Source organism: Oreochromis niloticus, linkage group LG14, assembly GCF_001858045.2.
Source record: "Oreochromis niloticus isolate F11D_XX linkage group LG14, O_niloticus_UMD_NMBU, whole genome shotgun sequence".
Classification (NCBI taxonomy): Eukaryota; Metazoa; Chordata; class Actinopteri; order Cichliformes; family Cichlidae; genus Oreochromis; species Oreochromis niloticus.
The window spans coordinates 12,976,923-13,000,729 of record NC_031979.2 but is presented as its reverse complement, the minus strand read 5'-3'; the positions used below and the strand labels follow the sequence as shown (position 1 = coordinate 13,000,729).

General features: G+C 38.8%; 1 protein-coding gene across 1 annotated transcript; it reads left to right on the top strand.

Moving 5' to 3' along the window:
• The first annotated feature begins 8,783 nt into the window (after positions 1-8,783).
• On the top strand, positions 8,784-23,219 carry scn2b (sodium channel, voltage-gated, type II, beta). Its single transcript, XM_005474507.4, has 6 exons — positions 8,784-9,038; positions 16,934-17,094; positions 17,182-17,398; positions 18,314-18,506; positions 19,982-20,038; positions 20,284-23,219. Exons 1-5 carry the CDS (start codon positions 8,963-8,965, stop codon positions 19,989-19,991), a joined length of 657 nt encoding a protein of 218 aa, XP_005474564.1. The 5' UTR covers positions 8,784-8,962; the 3' UTR covers positions 19,992-20,038; positions 20,284-23,219.
• The last annotated feature ends 588 nt before the right edge of the window (positions 23,220-23,807 follow it).

Genomic DNA, 23,807 nt, shown 5'->3' with positions numbered 1-23,807 from the left:
TTGTTTCCTGCATTGTAAATGTGACTGCACATCCAAACGGAACAATATACAGTAGTCAGGGGTTCAACCAGTAATGCTAACTTACACCATGAGGCCAAGTTGTGCAATTTGAGACGTGGTGAAATCCTAAGACTGGCTGTAGTAGTGCAGCATGGGGAAAACAATCACTCAGAATAAATCATAATCATTTCTGTTGTGAGGTCCAGTAGACTTGTTTGTTTATTTAGCCATAACAGCTCGGTAACATCTGCCTATCATGGCTGATTTCCCAAAACTAGACAGTATAAAGCTAGTGTTAATGTAACTGTTTATGTTTATTAAGATCCCCACTAACTGCAGCAATGCGGCAGCTATTCTTCCTTCTTCCTAGCATTGCAAATCTTTACATTTTAACAATGCATTATAAGACAGACACACATATACAGTGTAACTAAATATACACACAACAAAAAATTGCTCCATATAACACTAATTAGGCCTCTTATCAGGGTAAGCACTGACAATACAACATTTGAACAACATAAGACTAATGTACTGTTATTACTATAGCACACTTGCCCATTTTTCAAATTCATATTACCATTTTTAACACCAGTCAAAAGTCAGACCAAATAAATATTGTTTTGGAAGTTTCTTGTATTATCTGTATTGGTAAAGAACTCCATTCTTCCATCGCCCTGTACAGAACTGTTCTTTTGATAGAACTGGTTCTTGCTTTGGGTAATAAAAATATTTTTCCTGTCTAACCTGTCTAGTACAGTATTCCTTTCTGTCGATACTGAAATTCAATATTTTATACTAAGTGATTGGTGCCTTTGTAAAAATAATATCTATATAATCTATATTTAACAATTAACCAATTAAGATATTTATGCATTCTTACAATATTTGTTTTATATCCACAAAGGATCATTTGTACTGTTTTATTTTGTGCCATTTGCAATTTCTTAATCTGCTCCATTGTACTACCAGACCATACTACCGGGTAATAATCAACATTAGACAATCAAAGACCTTGCATCTCATTTAACTATTGAAATACTTTTTCATTACATTTTAGCAACAAAATTATTAATGTGCTCTGTCCAGGACAATTTACTGTCTAAAGTTACACCCAGGAGCCTGCTCTCACAGACCTGGTTAGCAGGTGCACAATTAATAGAAACCTGCAAAACTGGATTCTTGCTAATAGAATGGTTAGAGCCAATTATCATGCTACTGGTCTTAGATACATTCAAAATCAATGTATTATCCATTATCCATTTAACTATTAATTGGATCTATCTTTAACTCTTTTTTTAGTAATTAATGCCATGTATATATGGTTAACTCATTCGTATACATAGACATAGTTGCCTTATTGAGGACAAATGGCATGTCATTTGAAAAAATAGTACAAAACAGTGGTCCAAGATAACTTTCTTGGGGTACTCCACAATCTACAACACTCATGTCTGAATATGGTCCATGTTTCCTAACACATAGGGAGAGACAACCATTCGCACCTATGGACAATTTAGAGTTACCAATTAACCTAACCTCACTAACTCCATGGCTTTGGACTGTGGGAGGAAACCGGAGTCCTAGAGAGAACCCACGCAAACACGGGGAGTACATGCAAACTCCACACAGAAAGACCCCAGCATGATGGTGGAATAGAACTCAGGATCTTCTTGCTGTGAAGCAACAGTGCTAACCACCATATGCTAACCACCGTGCTGCCCATTAAGGACAGCACCGTAACAAATCCATAACATTCTAATTTCTTCAATAGCATTTCATGATTGATTATATCAAAAGCAGCTGTAAAAGCCAGCACTACCGCTCCAACTGTTTTCTTCTCTTCTGCACATCTTAACAAATCATTAGTCATTTGATTTAAGGCAGTAGCTATAGAATACCCTTTTCTATAAGCATCCTGAAATTCACTAATTAAATTATTCTCACTGAAAAAAACATTTATCTGCTCATAATTCTTTCAGTAATCCTTAATAAAACAGGTAATAAACTTATTGGATGACTATTAGATCCACAAAAAGGTTGCTTTTTCTCACAGAGGGAAAAATACTTCTTACTGCAATTTTCCATGCTTGGCATTCTTTCAGTAAAACTTATCATAAATTTTATGATATGACAAATGCCCAGAGCAGTCGGATTACCAGTACTTTAAGCAGTGTCATATGAAACCAGTCAATACACAGAGGTTTGTTTTTACATCTTTTTAACATATTGTCTGTTGTACTTATATTTACCAGGTTAAAGTTTCTTTTTCCATTTTAGGATTTTCTTTTTGATTAGATATAATACTTCTGTGTCTGTTCTAGGCATATTAATTTTTTTTAGATTATTTAACTTAATTAGAAAATATTCATTGAAATGATTTGCAATATCATTTGGCTTAGATAAAAACTGACCTCCTGTCTCTATGTAGAAAGGCATATCTTTTATGTTTTTGACCATTAAATCCTTTAATATATTCCATAAGTTTTTTAACCATTTTTTGCATCGCTAATCTTATTTTCATAAAATAATTTATTTTTCTTTCTGTTTAACCAGTAAAAAAATTCCTTAATTTAATATATACCTCCCAATCTGATTCATAACCAGATTTGCTGGCTGTTAATTTTCAACCATATGCTCCTTCCCTGTCAAACCAGTAAATTTTCTTAGTGGTGCATGCTTTTCCACCACCTGCATAAATAATATAACACTTCAAACTTTCGATTTTCAGGGTGTATTTCAGATAAAAATTCTGACCAACATATTTTCTTTAGCAATTTTCAAGTTAGTTTTTTTAAAAACTTACATATCTTTGGATCCTCACCATCATGACTCTATATCCAAATTTTGTTTTCTGATCCAATTCTGTGGGCAAATTCCACAAAATTCTACGTTTTTGTCCCTAAACAACTCATTGAAGAGAGACACCACAAGTCTAAACACACGTAAATTGAATTTGCTGCTGTGGCTTTCCAAACTTTCAGCCTTTTCTCTCAACTCTTTATTCTCTTTCATGAGTAACTGTTTTGATTTCTCCAAGGTATGTCCTCCATGTTTGAGAGTTTGTTTCCATTCACTCAGATCCTCCTTCATAGAATTAAGCTGGGTCTATAGTTCGTCAATTGCAGCATTTATTTCCTCTCTTATTATATGGGAGATTGATACTAACATTTCACGCTGCTTCTCACATAAAAAAAAATCTAACTTTATGCTTGTTCCTCTTAGTGCTTCCTACACCATGAGGACAACTTGTGAATATCTGCACCACAGTATACTGAAAAAATGATACATAAATGATGTTTTTGCCTTGTTTACGCTTTTATGTACAATGAGCACCAGTGGTGGATACATCAACAGGATTGTTATTTATGTGTCACTGTTTCTTCCATTTATGTTTGAACTGTTTTGATATCCAGAAGGCACAATGTAATCAAATAATCTACCACCCCCCCTAAAAATTGTCCTTAAGTACAGTAACAAAATATCTATACTTGTGATTAAGAGTTAATACAGGGGATAATAATCAGTGCTTAGGCTGCAAAATGCAAAGGGTCTCTTAACATAACATCTTAACATCTCCTAATATAGTTTAACAAGGACTTCGAAGAAGATCTGTGTGAGTTATATAGGGGAGACCGGGGATAGTTGTAACGTGGGTCAGTTGTAACACTTCCAATTTCTCCAATCAGGGCTAAGTTTCAAATGATGTGACTCATCCTGTACATGCCCAATTCAGTTCTGCTGTCACATGTGAAAAATCAGCACATTTTGTCAAAACCAGACAATTTAACACGAAAAAAAGTAATTTGTATGTCAAAAAGTAAGTTTTTCTACTTTATTTCAATTTCTAATAGCATTATCTGCTTTGCAGTTAAACTCATCAAACTTAAATTATTAAGTTTAATAATTTAAACTCGATCGTGGCTCAAGAGTTGGGAGTTCGCCTTGTAATCGGAAGATTGCCGGTTCGAGCCCCAGCTTGGACAGTCTCGGTTGTTGTGTCCTTGGGCAAGACACTTCACCCGTTGCCTACTGGTGGTGGTCAGAGGGCCCGGTGGCGCCAGTGTTTGGCAGCCTCGCCTCTGTCAGTGCGTCCCAGGGTGGCTGTGGCTACAATGTAGCTTGCCATCACCAGTGTGTGAATGGGTGGATGTCTGGATATGTAAAGTGCTTTGGGGTCCTTAGGGACTAGTAAAGCGCTATATAAATACAGGCCATTTACCATTTAAATTATGTTATTTGTATGTCTATGGGGATATATTCTGTGTAGGTCTTTAGTGCTAATGTTTTAGCCGTTGGCTGTAATGTTAGCTAGTTCATGGCTATAGGAGTCTGGGTCAGTTGTAACAGCAACAGTCTGGGTTAGTTGTAACAATAATGCAGATGTTACAACTTACCACACTATTACTTTAACTTATATTAAACAAGTTGGGGCAACGACATCAGCAGAGAGAGGTTCACTGGTCGCTTTTGTATATGCGGTTAATGCCATTGGCAACACAATTCCTCCACTGTTTGTGTTCCCACACATACATTATGCAGACCACTGTGTCAGAGATGGACCAGTAGGAAGTATTGATAGTGGAAATAAATCAGGATGGGTGCAAGAAACAGATTTCCTCATCTTTCTGAAGCACTTTGCAAACCACACCAAGGTAAGCCATGATAAAAAGTAATGGAATTGCGATGCTGGTGAACAACTACATTTTTTCAGCTTCATTGTTATGTTCAAAATTGGTGCAAGAGTTGTAGGTTACAATGCCCACTGAGCCAATGAGGCCAAACTCAAGGAAGACCAACCAAAATTAATGAAATATTCAGTTGCAGAAAATTCCATAATTTGTCTTTTTTGGGGGGTTGGAATATGTTCAAAAGCTGGATTTCTGCATTCTGTCACACACACACAGCTACATAAATGGCTCTAAGTGCATTCATGTGTTGAATAACCAAACATTACATGTTAATGTTTTGTCAGTACCCTTATTTCATTGTGTTACATTTCACCCCAGGATATGTTACAACTAACCCAGACTATGACGTTAATTGTAACATTTCACTCTTTGTGTTTGAGACCATACCATGCAATGGGTAATTGTGCTGCAGAGGAAATAGCTGCACTATTTAATAGCCGAGACATGTAAATACTTTGCATTACATTTTGAATCCACTACCTTAAAAGAGCTCCAATTTACAGACAGAAATGTCAAAAATGTTACAACTATCCCCGGTCTCCCCTACTACACCTTTCTATGCATCACCACTTTATTGTGCTTTGAAAGACTGCATTGACCCTGGAGATATGTTTTCGTAGGCAGTTTGACCCTGGTAGGTTTTTTCAAGGCAAATGGGTAAAGGGCCAGTCTTAAACAAGAAAACCTCTGTAAAATTCCAATATATATTTCCCAAGATTATGTTTTCAGTGTACCGGCTCGGAGCTAGGCCCAGGAAGAGTCCTCAAAGGACAGTGCCTGGTGGCTGGGCTTTAGCATATAACTCAGCCCAAAAGAACCTCAACCCTTCTCTCCTTTGGCCCCACCAACTGCATGAGGTTCTGTGCCATGTGGATTGGGTAGTGATCTTCTTCATCAGGGTGGCCTACAGTTTGCATTGGATCACTTTGCAACCAAGTGTGAAGCAGCAACAATGAGAATTAGCATCTATAAGTGTGAAGCTGAAACAGGGTGGGTCTTTTTCACAAACTCTTAGGCTACGTCCACACTACCCCGGATAGATTTGAAAATGGCATTTTCGTCTGAAAACGCTCTGCGTCTACACTATCGTTTCAGTCGTTTTCACAGAGTTGTGCATCCACATTGAAATGGACGAAAAAGCTTACGTTCCAGTACTGCGCATGCGTGAAACGCAAGAAGATTCGACCTGCCTCATTTCTGTCTGCCGTTTATTTACTTTCCGGCTCTTTGAAACGTCGCGGCAAAATGTCGAGGAAAAGCACCGAGTTTTTTAAATGGATTAACAATGAGGTGGAGTTGTTGCTGCGAGTAACACAAAAGTACAAAGTTCCAAAAGCGAGTGAGAGTTAAAGAATTTGAAGAAAAGCTATCTGGAGCATGTACAGACTGATATTAATCTTTAATAGGGCTGTCAAAATTGAGAGCAAACAAAACAACTGCTGCATAATGCCCTCTGCTATCTTAGTTTAACTGGTCACTTGACTGCATCACATGACTAAAATGTGTCATCATTTTCAAAAAGTCTCTGTTTTCGCTGTCCACACTGCGATGCGGAAGCAGCGTTTTCAAATGTATGCATTTTCAAAACGCTGCGTTTTCCTTGAGCGAAAACGCCGTCTCAGTGTGGACGGAAGGCCACACAGAGAAAAAAATTAGTGTGGACGTGAGGATTGACAGATTGGTTGGTGTGTCATCAGCTGTGATGCAGTTGTTGTACTGGTCTGTTGTGGTGAAGAGTGTGCAAGTAAAGCTGTGGATTTATTGACCCATCTATGTATGCTCCTACCTTCATCTGAAGCCATAACCTGTTAATATAAAGTTTTGTAAATTGCAAAAAGTAATATATAAGAAACAGTCCATTTACAATTTAGTCTATTCATCACTACCACTTTCCCCGCTGGGCTCCAACACGTTCTCACTCCCAAAGCGTAACATTTTACGCTAGGTGACAAATCGTCAACATATTACGTTTTCGGGCAAACAACGGGTTCCTACGTGACGACATCGGAAAACTTGGGCACATGAGAACCGTTTGGACTCAATCTACACATCTTCGCTTTTTCCCTTAAAATCGCTTGGGAAAACACTATTTCACGTCATTAAAGTGCTGGTTAAGGTCATGGTTAGGTTTAGCGATAAGGTTAGGTTTAGGCGTAGGGATACGGTTATGGTTAAGGTTAGGAATAAGGTTATGGTTAGGCTTAGGGATAAGGTTAGGTTTAGGGCTGCAATACAGGGCTGGAACCCGCCGCGTACCATAACAACGGGGAAGGTCACCTTTCGCGTTCCTCAGGAACGCCGCGGGACGTGACAAAACGTCGGGATGTTACGCCTCGGGAGTGTCAATCTTGATGCTGAAATCACTATTCTAGTCTAATCATCTTATTGCCCACCTTCTTTGAGTCAATCAGCCATCACTCTGCGTGGTTTAAATCTGTGCTTAGACTCTCATTAGTGAAACCTCATCCAAGTCACTCAGAGCTCCATTTAAGCCTCAATCGTCCCACCACCAGTGTCCAGGCTCTTTGGTTCTGCCATGATGGGTCGTCAGACAAACACACATTTCTGTGTGTTTTAATGTGTTTTACCCACAACATTCCAGACTTTTTCCTCAGCCCAATGCATGTCTTTAGCACCAGCAGCACCACTGTGTAAACCATTAACTTACATTAAGTCTGTTGAATTAATGTGATTGATTTACTGTCAGATGGTGCTGGAGTATGTACACAAGCTCATTAGCAACATCCTGTAAACAGGAAAGTACAGAAATGGCCTGCAAGTATATGGCCTCTGTTGAGACTTTCTACAAAAGTGCTTTCTACAAGTCTCACTCACCCAACCACATATCTATGCCTAAGTACATTCTAACATTCACACACACACACAAGTAACTGGGGGAGTAACTGATGAATTGAGTAAACTGGCAGTAGCACTGTCTGCAAGGTAAAATAGATAACAGGTCTGTGTGGTGTTTGGTTACAGTATGATAGTTTAATAAATGGATTGGATAGCAGCAGACTCCTACCCACGGACATAACTTTTATTTGACTGTGCTTATACTGCTTTGATAAAGAAGTTTCAAGTGCTTTTCTGTTGTAGTCAGCAGGGTTGTTATTACAAACACAGAGTGTGTTCCAACCTTTTTCCACTCCTAATGGAACAATGTCCATAAACCACTCCCCCATTATTACCCTCAGGGTTCTTACTCTCTTCTTGTCTAGGCACCCGCTACCCTCCATCTCAGTCTTTGTTTCCCCAAATTTTCTTCTCTTTCCTAAATGCTGACATTATCATTTTCTTTGGAAAGTTGATATTATCTCTGCTGTGAGGAATAAACTGGCTCATATTTGCATCCACGTCACAGCCATGTCTTCCTCTAGCCCATCTCCCTCGTTTTATCAAACATATGCCACACTTGACGCTGGCCTCTCCAGTTTGTATCCATAGCAGCAGATGACATAGCAGGCGAAAAGATGAGCGAATGTGACCAGGGGGTGTTTGCCTCTTTTATTTCCCAGCATCGTCTCCAGCCTTCCACAAAGGTAGAAAGGAAGAAATGGATTAAAACAGGATGGTCGCTGTTTTTTTAATTTTTATTAATTAATTAATTTTTTGTTTCTCTACATGACCGCTTCTTTTTTTCAGAATCAGAATCACCATCAGAAAGACTTTATTTTTTGCGAGGACAAAACACAATAAATACAGACTAAACATTGTATTATTTTATGTTGTTATTCATGATAATAAATAATCATAAAAATACGTAATATTTTTTCCTACCAAGCCTACAATTATTTAAATGTCCCTGTCATTTTGATGCATAAGAAATTGAAGTATAAAACGCCAGAGTTAATTTTCCTAAAGTCAAAATTACATATTTTTCCCACTAAAGTCAGTACATGTATCCAGTACGAAGAAGAAGAAGAAGAAGAATCGTCGTCCATCTATTTATCCTTGAGCTTACTGCCTTGAAGTAGACTATATTTACCATTTCTGACAAACGGTCTGTGGAGGTCGCATCTGTATGGAGATATCCTCCCTCTTTCACGCTTTTCTGTCCTGCCCTCCCTCCTATAGCGTACCCCCCCGCCCCAAGAACTCGACAACCACGAAATCAACCGTCATAAGGCTACAGACACTGCCAGCCATTTCCTGCCTCTAAAAGAAACACTCTTTTTAGCATTTTAAGGCAAACACGAGCAGGCTTTTATATTTTACTATATTTTTTATAAAGATATAGGCTTCATTTTTTTTAACAAGAAGGACAGAAAATGTCTTACCCCGCGCAGGAGAGAAGGTCTGGCGTTCAGCTGGTGAGCGCGCTGCTGCTAATGCTCTCGCTCTCCGGTAAGAAACAAAACACCCGAACGCTCAATGCTCTGATACATAGGTACACGATCAAAGGTGCGGTGACATTATATTTCCTTATCACTCGTATTTGCGCGTGTGGGTTGTATGGTAACAGAGGGGGGTAGATGAGAGGGGGGTAGATGGGAGGGGGGGGTCCTATACTATGAGATAATGTCGCGGGACTGACATCCCTGCATTTACTAGTTTAACAAGGCCATGACTAAAAACCATCATACTGTGGTTTTATGCGACCAGCTTAAGCAAAGCGCTGCTTTTTCATCCGTTGTGCTGACTGGGAAACGACACGTTTGCCCCTCTGTATCTTAATTTAGCCTCCGTTGACAGCTAAATTACTGACCCAATACATCACAGCCCTTAAAGAGGATTATGATGCAGCATGCAAAAATAAATATTGGCTTTGTTTGCGCAAGTAATAGTAGTACCCAGCAGGTCGCTCAAGTATGGCTCAATGTTGTGAGGGCAGTGAGTGATGGATAGAAATAGGCCTTTAATGGTGTGCTAATGTTATCAGGAGACACTCCTGGCTGTTCAATAACAGATAGATATGATAATTCACAATAACGTTGTGAGCACACCCTGCAAGATCCTCACCATCAACAATGTAAAGTAAAGAGGCCCAAATTTTAAGCAGATCTGTAGCAGAGATCAGAACAATGCTCTCTTTATTATACCATAATAGGAGCCCCAATATTCCCCCACTGCTGCTTATGTTAGTCTCAAATGTGAAATCCCAAATCCCAGCACTGGGATCAGTACACTGTGTTAGGAACATCGGTCTTAGGGACAGCACAGGAAGGAGATGTCATGAAGGATCATATTTCAATAGTGTAAATTATGTTAACCATTTTAGAAATATAGGTAAACTCAGAGCAGCATAGTTTTCAATGAAAGCACCCTTTGTTGTTTCACCCTTTTTTATAGCTGAAAATAGATGCAGAAAAGTTAACTTTTGCTGGCAAACCTGTTGCCTGACACACCCTCTTTGTGTGTTAGTGTTTGTTTGTTTTTTCACAACGTAAATCCAGTACTAAAGGAAAGAAAAGCTGAAACACTCACACACCCTCTTTGTGTGTGAGTGTGCATTTGTGTTGGGACAAATGCATCTTACATAGGCTCATCAATTTGAGATACCTCATATATCAAAAACAGAACCTCACATTATTAAAAATCTGAACTAAGCAGCCAGCTGCAGTGTCATTTAGCAATGCTGATCCACATGTCAGACACAGTAGGTCATTAAAAGCCCATTCCCATAAACATAAACATATTTTGTGTTACAGTAAAATGTTGTTATGAATTATCCGTTGTCTAGACAAATAATTCTTTAATCATGTGAGTGTAGCATCCTACAGACTTTATTTCTGCAGTTTTTCTTTCTAACACAATTCCTTCTTTCCATCAGTGTCACTTTACTCATCACCTGCACCGTTTCAGTTCTCACAGAGAGGCACTAGAGGGCAGCAGCACAATGACACGAGGAGGCATGTAATAACAGTGCACTGTCTTAAAACATGGCAAGCTTAAGTACAGAAGGTTCAGGTTATCACAGCTGAATCCTTACAGTAATTCAGAGTGGTGGACATTTAATTTGTTTATATAAATGACAAATGTGTGAAACAGAAAAGGACGGACTTTAAACTCGACTGTATTATTTGAGATGTTAACATCATTATCGTCATAGGCGCTGTTGCTTAGTTGATGTCTGAGCTGGGAAGCTTAGCACCACAGTGCTTTTCACTCTCATTGGTAGTCACATAAGTCTTCAGTTGAGAAAAGTTTATTTCGCATCCTGCTCATTTCCTATCATCTGCAGTTATGGGAATGATGGGAAATGGGCAGTAGTCACTTCACGCTTTGTGTAGTCTCAGAGATGATATTCCTGTGATTTGCTTCCAGTGTGTATGTAGCTTAGCACCAGTCATGATATCAGAGTCAAATGTAATAGCAGTCAAGAAGAAGAAAAATGAAGACGTTCTGCAGCAGATGGGAGTTTGGTAACTGTAGCAGAATGTTGGACTGTTGGAAGGTATTTGACAAGTACTTTGGAAAGCCATGAGCAGCCCCACTTTGGTGTTTTACAGAGGAAGGGTGTCCAAGTGTCCTTTACGTATGGTGTATACTTTGGCAAGAGAAAACTAGGAACACAGTTATTATTTCTAGCACAGGAGCAAACTGGAACTGTTAAACGAATTATTGTTACCTAAGTATATTTAGGAATAGTACAGCTGATATTTAGAGGTAGTAATGAACAATTTGTCATTGTCCTGGTGGACATGATCCATTACAGAGGTTGCTAGTACCTTGCTTGGTTGGTTAATAACCAGTAATAATTGGTACTTTGTATTAGTTTGTTATAAAACATCTTCTACATAAAAACTTGAGTGAACGTGCAAAATTTTGTGGTTTTGCATGTCTACCTTAGAGTTTACTGAAAGATTGTGAGGCTGCTGACTTTTTAAATATCTTTAAAGTGTACCATAAAACATCCAGACTTTGTGACTCTACTATAAGTACACTTGGTTGTCAATAAATGGTAAATGGCCTGTATTTATATAGCGCCTTTCTGGTCCCTAAGGACCCCAAAGCGCTTTACATATCCAGTCATTCACCCATTCACACACACATTCACACACTGGTGATGGCAAGCTACGTTGTAGCCACAGCCACCCTGGGGCGCACTGACAGAGGCGAGGCATATAATGCCTCCTTCACCCTAATGCATAAAGGGTGAAGGAGGACAGAGAACATGGCGTACTTTTTAAAGCTTCCTCCTTAAACCACTCATCAATATTTTGCGTGTCTTGTTTTTAGTCTAAAGGAAAGGTCTAAGGCTAAAACACTAAAATGAAAGAAGATCAATAAAGGCCTGGCTACATCAGTGGTTATTTGTCTCCCATGTACAAAACTTACAGGGTTATCAGAATGAGCCTTGGCTTGGATGAGTTCTGCCGTAATCAGAGAAAATCTGATCCGGGGAGGGGGGGGGGGTTGCTTCTGGCTGCTGCAGTATGCAGAATGTAGTAAGGCTGTCTCCAAAGCAGAGGGCACTAGAGACAGTTCAAGTGAGTCAGAAATTTAAAAGCAGCATGCCGGAGCTGAAATATTATCCACAGAAATGTGTCTGGTTTATTTAAAAACAAGTGTAGCTCTTGACAACAAAACTGATCTCTGCTGCTGGAGCAATACATACAGTTCCCAGTGTTTACTCTCTCCCTTTCCCGCATGCAGTCAAGGTTGCACCAAGTCTCCCAAAACACCAAAAAGTCATTTGTTTGTTGGAACATTTTTCACACACAAAAGCAGTACATGCGGTGACACGATCATTGTCCAACAAGCTGCAGAAGTGGAAGCTAAGTGAATAACAAATACTGTCTTGTCCCAACTTAATCTCACAAATCTCCTGTGCACAAAATATAGTGCCCATGGCTTAGAGAAACCAATAAGCACTTCTGAACCAGCAGACTCTGTCTGACTGAATGCTGAAGGCAGATTTGGTGTTAAAATATTAGATTTTGTGACAACAACAGAGGTCTTTAGACAGACAGTGTAGGTGAAATTTAAAACCCAATTAGAGTGGGTTATGGACATTTTGTGGTAAACATGGCAGTCAGGCTCTGAGGGATGAGGAAGTCAGAGGTCAGAGTCAAACATGAAGTTCATATTAAGCCTTTCCTCAGTAGGCTAAAACCCTAGTACCTTTACAAACTGCACTATTTAGTCTTTTTCAATAATTTAAATTAAAATAAGCTGGGGGGGGGGTCATTTTATTTGGAACAACCTCTCAATACTTAACTGAAGCGTTTGTGCACTCAGAGCTGCTTTGCTGCTATGTGTAGAAGAGACTTTCAGATATTGTGTATTCTGTAAAGTTGCTCTTCAGCGGATTCTTTATCTGAAAGTTTTGTCCATGCTATCCTGCAGAGGCCTAATTGGATTGAGACTTGAAAGCAGAGGAGATTAGACCAGAGTAGTTCTAAAAGAAAATCATGCTGCATACTATCTATATATATGTTTTTACAAAAACTTTACTGGATTTTATATTTACTGGATAACCAAAGGGCTGTAGTTATTTGGAACACTATGTTGTCTGCGAATCATTTTAGTGTTGCATGTAGACTGCTGGCTTTACCCCTTCATAATATTTTTTTTCTATTAAATGAAAATGGATACTTTTTACCAACTTACACATTTACTGTGAAATTGATTTCATTTGCACAATTCAAACCTAAAGCAATAAAGGTATGGAGAGGGAACAATAAGGAGGAGGTAAGAGATCTACCTCACTTTACTTTCTTCTGCACTGACCTTGCATTATAAAGAAGCAATTGAGACAAAAAGAGAAAAAAGGGGGGGTGGGGGGCTGTGTTAGGGGTTGGAAAGCGGTACAAGGAAGGAGGCAAGAGAGGTGGACAAAGATGGGGGAGAGGAAAATTGGGAGGGGCAGTGAGAGGGAGGAGTCACATGAGGGTTCTTCACTGCAGTATTTCATCTGTTAGCAAGTCTCTGCATCTGCCTCCTTTTTTTCCGACTCTCCACAGGACTGCTGAGTCAGCAGGAGCCTATGTCAAACAGTTTCCCTTGTTGTATATCTGAATGTTTACAGCTTCCACTACCAAAGACACACGTATGACGGTAGTCCTTGTATGTGTGTGTATGTGCGGCAAGGACAGCAACGGCTGTTTGAGTGCATTGCTGTTAGCAGTGTACAGATAGGCCACTACGAAGGGATGACATTGAAACAGCACCGCTAGTGGGTCGGGCTCACTGCTAACACTTTCTTGGAGGATGTGTATGCATGCATGTGTGTGTTTATTAGGGAGATAGGGGTTGAAGCAGGTGCAGTGCTGCTTCACAGCACACCTGACTATGGTGTACTGTGGACATAGAAAATTGTGTGTGTGTGTCTGTGTGTGTGTGGGTGCGTGTGGTGCAGAGAGGCAGGCCGGTGGAGTGGTGCAGCAGCAGTGGGAAGGGAGCCAGAAACACTCGACTGCAGAGGAGAGAATGGTGCAGAGTCCCATCATACGCACGCACAAACACACACATACTTACTGAGAGAGAGGCACAGATTCTGTCTGGGGAGTGTGAGCCCATGCTGAGACAGGATGTTAGAGGGCAGGAGGAAACTTGAGGAACGTAAACGATACTTCTATTTCATTTCATTTTATATTATGTACATTTAGAAGCATTTGGGTTTCATTTGAGAATATCAGAATAGTTGCTTAAATGGCATATATACATATATATATATGTATATATATATATATATATATATATATATGAGGGCCGTACAAGCCAAAATGCATTCTTTCTTTCTTTCACTCTCACACACATACATTCTTCTTTCACACACATATACTTTCACTCTCACATAGTTTTATTTTAATTTTTATATTTAGATATTTTTTTTACATGATTTTCATTTATGCATTCCTACATTTTGCTCTCATTTACATGCATTCAATATGCATTTAATCTCACAAATAATATATGTATGTAAGAAGAGAATGCATACATGTCTGAAGAAAATATATGTATGCAAGAGAATAATGTATGTGAATGAAAGAGTATAATGGAAACGGAAGGCTGGGTGTCTGTACCCCTGTGATTGGCTGAGAAGCACGCGCGGGTCACTTTCAAGTGTCTGACAGCATTGAGGGGGGAGAAGAAACTCGAGTTCTTCAGCAAGCTATCGGGGTGTTAAGAAATATTTTATCATCTCCTGAAACGGTCAACAAGGTCCGCGTCAAGTGTTGAGGAACCAGGGCACCCTGACGACAAGTGGGCTACTGGAACAAGAAGGCATCGGTGGGCAAGAGACGAAAACAGGGCGTTGTTGGAATGCTACTACGCAAGTAACCCTGGCGGAAGGGGTTACATGAATAGGATGAGGGACCTATGGATTCTTCGATACCCAACATCCACAATGACCACCATGAAGAGGCCGCTAGGAAAGCTGCAACCACCAAGTACCTGCAGAGGGTCAGGCAAGTCCTGAGGAGTCAGCTGAACGGTAAGAACAAGATCCGGGCTATCAACACCTACGCCCTGCTCGTGATCAGGTACCCTGCTGGGGTAATAGGCTGGCCAAAGGAGGAGATAGAAGCCACTGACATAAAGACAAGAAAGCTCCTTACCATGCATGGAGGGTTTCACCCCAAGTCCAGCACCCTGAGGCTGTACGCTAAGCGGAAGGAAGGGGGCCGGGGACTGGTGAGTGCCAGCACCACAGTCCAGGATGAGACAAGAAACATCCACGAATACATCATGAAGATGGCCCCAACTGACAGCGTGCTCAGTGAATACCTCAGGCAGCAGAAACCCAAGAAAGAGGAGGAAGAGGAGGAGCCATCATGGAAGGACAGGCCCCTGCACGGTATGTACCACCGGCAGATAGAGGAGGTGGCTGATATCCAGAAATCCTACCAGTGGCTGGACAAAGCTGGACTGAAAGACAGCACAGAGGCACTAATCATGGCAGCACAAGAACAAGCTCTGAGTACAAGATCCATAGAGGCTGGGGTCTATCACACCAGGCAAGACCCCAGGTGCAGGCTGTGTAAAGATGCCCCTGAGACAATCCAGCACATAACAGCAGGGTGCAAGATGCTAGCAGGCAGGGCATACATGGAGCGCCATAACCAAGTGGCCGGCATAGTGTACAGAAACATCTGTGCCGAGTATAACCTGGAAGTTCCGAGGTGAAAATGGGAGACGCACCCAAGGGTGGTGGAGAATGACCGAGCTAAGATCCTGTGGGACTTCCAGATGCAGACGGACAAAATGGTGGTGGCTAACCAACCGGACATAGTGGTGGTGGACAAACAGAAGAAGACGGCTGTAGTGATCGATGTAGCAGTTCCGAATGACAGCAATATCAGGAAGAAGGAACACGAGAAGCTGGAGAAATACCAAGGGCTCAGAGAAGAGCTCGAGAGGATGTGGAGGGTGAAGGTGACGGTGATCCCCGTGGTAATCGGAGCACTAGGTGCGGTGACTCCCAAGCTAGGCGAGTGGCTCCAGCAGATCCCGGGAACAACATCGGAGATCTCTGTCCAGAAGAGCGCAGTCCTGGGAACAGCTAAGATACTGCGCAGGACCCTCAAGCTCCCAGGCCTCTGGTAGAGGACCCGAGCTTGAAGGATAAAACCGCCCGCAGGGGCGTGCTGGGTGTTTTTTTTTTAATATCAATACATATATATATATATATATATATATATATATATATATATATATATATATATATATGTATATATATATATATATATATATATATATATATATATATATATATATATACATATGTGTATATATATATATATATATATATATATATATATATATAATATGTTATATATATATATATATATATATATATATATATATATATATGTGTATAGATATAGATATAGATATATGTATATATATATATGTATATATACATATATATATGAACATAGTCCTCCGCTTTTAATAACGCTAAACCAGTTGATAGACATTTCATGTTAAATTATGCTTTGACCATTCTCATAAATTGTAGTATTTTTTTCAAACTTTAAATGGATATAAATTGGTTTAAATGTCCATCCATCCATTTTTTTCCACTTATCTGGGGCCGGGTCGCGGGGGCAGCAGCCTAAGCAGAGAAACCCACACCTCCCTTTCCCCGGCCACCTCCTCCAGCTTGGCCTGGGAACACCAAGGCATTCCCAGACCAGGCGAGAGATGTCTCTTGCTTGGCCGGGGAACACCCAGGCCAAAAGAGAGATGTAATCTCTCCAGTGTGTCCTGGGTCTGCCTTCTTAATGGTTTAATTGTAATGTATTAATCTTAGTACTATCATCACTAATGCTGTTTATTTGTCTTCACAGGTTGTTCAAGCATGGATGTAATTGTGGCCAGTAGCATTAATGCACTAAATGGAACAACGGTAAAAATCTCTTGCGTGTTCACTTCCTGCTATAAGATGGATGTTACCAAGTTTGCCATGAATTGGACCTACCAAGAAACACGCAACGATACACACGAACTGGTAAAATGGATACTTCATAAATTTTTAGCAAAGTACTTACATTTTAAATCTCTGAGCCAGTTACAAAAGCTTGCTCTCTCTTCATAGTTTATGACATACTATAAGAAAAGGGGAATGGTGCCTCTTCGATCAGAACGGTTCGGAGAAAGGGTCACGTTTGCTGGGAACCTGGATAAGAATGACCTGTCAATCACTCTATCAAATGTTCAACTGGAGGATGAGGGTATTTACAACTGCTATGTGAGAAACCCCCCAGACCGCATCCAGGGACATGGTATCATACAGCTCAACGTTGTCACAGAACGTAAGATTCTAGTTGTAACTTCTGCACACACAAAGTGGGTAACCTTATCCCAGTGATTGTTTGTGAAACAAATGCATGTGTGTCAGAATTACATTCCCATTTCACTAAGCATCATTTGGTGCCATTTAACGTCAGTATGCAATATGAAATCATCTCAGAACAACAACAAGTTACAATAACCACAGCACAAAATGTCGTCAGTTTGGAAAATAATACATAAATATTCAACTACACCAGATTCCTAAAAAATTCTACTTGTCAGTAAGACAAAAATAGTATCTCACTACTAGTAGTTGCAGGTTGCAGATAGTGAACTATACCACATGTGAGTTTAACTTTATCATAACATTGATCATACAGGGGCTGTTTGCACTGCTTTAACTGCTTTGATTATCCTCTGTAGGATAATCTGCAGCTTTGCCCCTCTCTTACCTACTTCTGTAAATCTTCATTCAGGGAACGAAGCCACTCTGATGATTTAATGAAATCAACAGCAGATTTTTGAAGATCCAGTGTCAATAAACATATGAAATGACTCAGCTATGATTGTATCAAAATAATACCATTGAATTTTATTAGTATTGAGATGAATATTTTTATAGTTTTGCTAAAATTGCTCACAAACTTGCATACAATCAAATGACATATATTCATCACATCTAACATACTTTGTTTGTGTTTGTTTCTCGAGCGTGACGATCTCCTGATGATGATGATTCAGCTTTTTTACTTATTAATGACCAACAAGAGGTTGAACTTAGTCCCTCAGCATCTCTCACACACACACATGTACTCACATGGACCAACTCAGCAGCACTTTCTTACTTTCCACTCTGTTTAATCAACCCTACAGAGCTTTTAGCCAGCACTTCACTTGTCTACAAAATGCTTAACCCTTTCCTCTCCTTTCCTCAGTCCCACCTCCAAGGGATTCAACCATTGCGGTTGCCATTGGGGCTTCTGTGGGAGGAGCATTAGCACTGCTAATCCTTTCCATGGTAGTTGTGAAATGTCTCCGTCGACACAGGAAACAGGAACTCATTTCAGAGGAAAAAATGGAGGAGGAGGGGAAACTGGAGGCTGAAGGTGTTGCAGAAGAAGGAACCAAGTAAGAAATCTTGGCATGAAAGCATTAACCATCACTTGAAAACTACGAGCAGCACAAACACAGAAAAGTAAAGAAGTGGGATGCCACTTCTCTTACAGCAGCTGTTTTCTTACAACATAGGCTATGCATAAAAAGAGTATTCTGCTATGGCAAATATCACATAGCACACTTAGGATAAATGTCTGGTACTTTTTTCTACTATTATTATTATTATTGTTACTGCCATTTTTTCCCAGTTAAGTTCAACTTCTAAAGGAAAAAAACAAAACGCCCCATGTTTAGCTTTTCTTGGGTAGAAATGTAGCAAGTGCTTTTATTTAAAAGAAAAAAGAAAGAAAGAAGCACTGGAGTAGTCAACTATGCAATATCCAGGTTTAACTTTATCATAATATAAATAGTACAGAAGCTGTTTTGACCCAAAAACACCAGTGAGTTTGTGCCAGGTGTTCATTTTGTCATGGCCAAACTGTACTCTCTAACTTATGTTAGCTTGGCAACAATGCAGCCTTAAAACATACATCAAGCATAAAACAAAGCCGCTTCACTAAATGATGATCTTCTTAGGAACTTCACCTTTTAGCAGTGTTGCAGTACTTATTATATTAAAAATCACTTTGAGCGCTCAAGTAGAAAAGCACTATATAAGACCCAGTCCATTTACCAATATTCCATCTAAAGAGCTCCATATCGGAACAGACCCTGTATTTTTGCAAAAAAGTCATAGGTATGAAACGGTGTGATCACTGTTTTTCATGTAAAACGTGTTAGTGTAGTACCAGTGTATTCCACTCCTGATTGTGAAATGCCATTTCTGTATACCAGACTAATGGTTGCCGATCTAACTTGGCTACCACATAAGTGCGCGCAGTATCCTGTGCTATTGGTTTTACAATTAATAGTCAGCAGTGTCTTACAGCAGTAAGAAATACAAATGTAAGTGGTTTCTGCCAATGCACAGTAGATACATAACAATAAACAGAAGAGCAGCAACAGTCATCAGTGCCATGCCGCAGGGAATCAACCTATTTACACTTATATTTATTATTTATTCAATTTTGGTGTTGGTTGTAGTGCAGGTTTAAGTGTTAACAATGGCCAGGGATGGAAAGAGTTTTGCTGGCACAAAAGAAATAAAATAGCCCTGACAGAACTATGTTTTTGACTTATTCACTTTATCATCATTGGAAAAATTGAAAGCTATAATGGACAACAACAGACACCCTCTCCACACTGGCTGGGCAGACGGCTCCTCGTCTTTTTAACACCCCCTTTTATCCCCATTTTTAACATGAGTTAAATATTTTATTTACGTATTTATTTATGGTTATAACTGTATGGATGTGTGCTTTTAAATGGGGATGCTGGATGTTTGAATTTCCCCTTGGGTGTAAATAAAGTACGTAGCTATTTATCTATGTGTCATTCTACTTGAAAGCTAACCTGCTGTCATAATGTTGCATCTCTTTTTGCTACAGGCAACCGTAATGGATCATGTGGTTAAACCAGAAGCCTGTGGAGCTCCCAAAACCCTGGTAAATATCTCCTCAGCTAAACAGTTATTTATTCATTGGAAGCCCATTGTCTGCTATGGAGTGTAACTTGACCTGAAGAAAAAAAGGAAATACAGTTAACTTAAACCTTAGTAATGTTAGCTTTCCATCTTCACTTGCTACTTAAGAATGTTATTTAGCAAGAAATTTAAAGGGATTTGTAATGAACAGAAGACACTATACCTATTGCATTTAAGTAATAAATGTTACCTTCTCTTGTCTTTCAGACATATCCATCCCTTCTTGAGGATCTATAGTAATCACACCTCATCCCGTTTGCATGTTTGTGTGTGCGCGGATGTCTAATGCACATATATCTGTTTCTTTGTGTGTGTGTGTGTGTGTGTGTGTGTGTGTGTGTGTGTGTGTGTGTGTGTATGTTTTCAAAGTGTCTATGTGTGTAACTTACCCAGTAAATGCATATTGCTTTATTCATAGCTTTAACTCACTGTTAATAACATTTGAGGTCTTTCTTATGACACAGAATGCCATTTTCATAGCATAATATATGGCGGGCTATGGGGCTGGGCGGTATGACTTCAAAAATTATATGAGGGTATATTTTGAATATAGAACTTTAACTAAAAAACTGAATGACAGTGTAATATTTTTGCTGTTACTGTTTGTATAGCTGTAATGTTTTATATTCAGTCCCATGCTTTGGGAGAAAAACCTTTAACTGCCTGCAATGAGCTACTGATAAATATAACAGCGGTTGTGGAGATAAAGCTTCATACATAATGAAAGCTGAAGCTATTTCAACTATCATATGCAGTATGTATATCTGTTGTGGCAGTAAATTGCTGATAACTCCAATGTCTAACACGTCCAATGTTGGGGTTTTGTTTTGAATGTTTTTTTGTTAATTTTTAACATACATACTGTGAATCTAGTGGGGTATTTTTAAACATTGCCTTAAAGTCTTAACTGCCTGTATGGACACCATGTCTTAACATACATTAGATGCACAGCTGGATTTTGCTATTATATAAATATGACCAGTTTTCAGTGAGTAAGCCAAATTATGTTTACACGGAGCTCGAAATCTACTTGTGTCTGAGTCAGAAAGCAATCTCAAACATTCCTAATATCTGGTGAATTTTGACAGAGCAGTTGGTCTGTGCACTCTACAGATAGGGTTTTTTTATTCAGTCAACTTCTCTCAGAAACCAGAAAAACAAGTGCCCCATTAATATTTGTCTTTACACTAGAATACTGCAAATATTTCAAACCATTCAAGATTTCATTATTCCAAATATTTCAAAATATCAAAATGTTTTTCAGTATCTATACATTTTTGAGCTGCCTCTGTCCTATGTCGTAGCAGTTTGTTATTAAGAATAACTTAAATGAATAACATGATTACATGAATTGCTTTTCAGAATATGTTATGTAGTTTAGATTCTATACTAATGCAAACAAAATAGCATTCTTTATTCTTTTTTCTTTATTTTTTTTTTAAAAATAATTCTACTGTATGTCATACCGTCCACCCCCATAACAGGCACCTTTCCATTAAGCCTGATACTGTATAGGAATGACTTGGAGTGCCTGAATAGAGAAGTTGCAGTGATAAGCCCAGATTTCAGTTCATTCTCTGTTTTACATACAATTAAAACGTTTTAGTCCTGATGATATCTGTGACTGCACTGCTTTATACAGTCATTTGCATATTCCACTCAGGATTCTCAGAAATCCACACAATATAAACACAACTGGCACTAGAACAAAAACATACGAAAGAAAGTTTAAAATGACGTCCACAACACTGAAGAATATTGAGTCTTATAATTTATGTGGCAACTTTTATTGATAGAATCTATAAAAGGTTGTCACAACAGTGACCTACACACAGACAACAGTAATATATTGTACTAATCTCCATCACCTATATCACGAGCTGGTATAAGTCCCAGCTGAAAGCAAATATTTGAATGTTTACATTCCTAACTGACAGAAATCCTGTTTTATAGAAACATAAAAATGGACAAACTGAATCACTGCTTCCTAATTTATACACTTTTTAGAGTGTATATAAAAGCTTAAGAAAAATTGTCTATTAAATAGTTGTAAAGCTTTACATATTCTATTCTAGCTAAGTCTCCAAAGTAATGACTTTACCTCAACAGCGGTGTGCAAAACTGTTTGCACCTCAAAACACTGATACATATTCTAATGTTAATGTAGTGGAGATCATGTGAATATAATGGAAATGAGAAAAAAACATATATAGTGCAGATATTATAATGATATTAAAACTGTTATAGGGAATGTGTGATTGTGTATTTCACTATTAAGTTGACTAGAGAATCTTGAATGTTTTTAAAATATATATTCTCATAGTAAAATACTTGATCACTCTTTAATATCAATCCAGCATGTACACTTTGTTATTGTCCCATGATGATTCAACTTCAGTGTACTACGATAATGAGACAGCAGTGTCACAAGGTGATGTCTCAGTAACTGTTAAACGGGAGGGTTCCAAATCTGGTGGCTTGGCCTGACCTGGGTTTTGGCTCTGTTAAAAAAAATAATAAAAAAATAAATTGTGTACAGGTCTATGTTTAGGTCTGTTAACATCGGTGATTTTATCATTTGTTGTCCATTATTATGGATGATGTACTGCATAATTTCATCAAATATTAATGGCACATCTTTAAAGTCACAGTAATGTGTTCACAACTTTGTGTTGCTCTGTGCTGGTCAATAAAAACTAAAATTGTCACTTCGTACAATCATGCGCTAAAGAATAATAAAGTGATTACAAAATTTTGAGTTTTTTCATTAGCTTTTTCACATTTCCTGGTACACTGCTGTCTGTGTGTAATCATGCATGTTTAAGTTACAGGGTTTATAGACCCATAAGGTGATGGCAGATTAACATTTAGGGCAAATTTACTGCAGTTATCACCAGACAGGTTTTATCAGCAATATTGTATATATTGTGGTGTAGTATACTTATTATTCAAAAATAGTTTACAATTAAAAAAAATATAATGTGCTAGATATCGTGCACTGCTGTTTTCCACCTCAAGCTGTGAATTTGCCCTGAATAGTTTCTGTTATATCACTTTACATGTTAGTAGACATCAAGTTATGCTTGCACTGCGCTGCCTCTAAGCAAGTGGCAATGTATTTCAAATAAATATATATGAAAATATCAGGTTTTTGTCATTTTTTAACTATCCATCCATTAGATATACATGTTTGTTCTGATCATTGCAAAAATGCAATATGTTACACATCACTTGGTACCTTTTGGGTTTGTTTTTTTTCTTCATTTCATATTTCATTGTCTTACTTATTTACACACCAGAGAAAATTATTTGTTACACTACTTGTTATGTTACTTTCCTGTTACTCCATAACATGAAATGCACTGTCACATTATTACCAGTTAATAGTATTAAGCTTGAGCTACTTATCGACTCCCTGGCACAAATCGCAACAATTTGTCTTCTAGTGTTTGTTTGAACACACGGAACGAAAGTCAGAATTCTGACTTTCTTCTCAGAATTCTGAAAAAAAGATGCCCCCACTTTTTTATTTCAGTAGCCCTAATCGTCTTCTGTACAAAGCTGAAAATACAAAGCAGAGCTGAAAACCAGCCCGAAGACACTTTAGAGCAATCAACTACAATTCTACACTGTAGAACCAAGTACAGGGAGAAATGTAAGCCAATGTGCTACAAGCCTGGCTGCTCATCACTGCTTTTGTTACCTGATAAAGATCAGGCTCTGACTGCTGG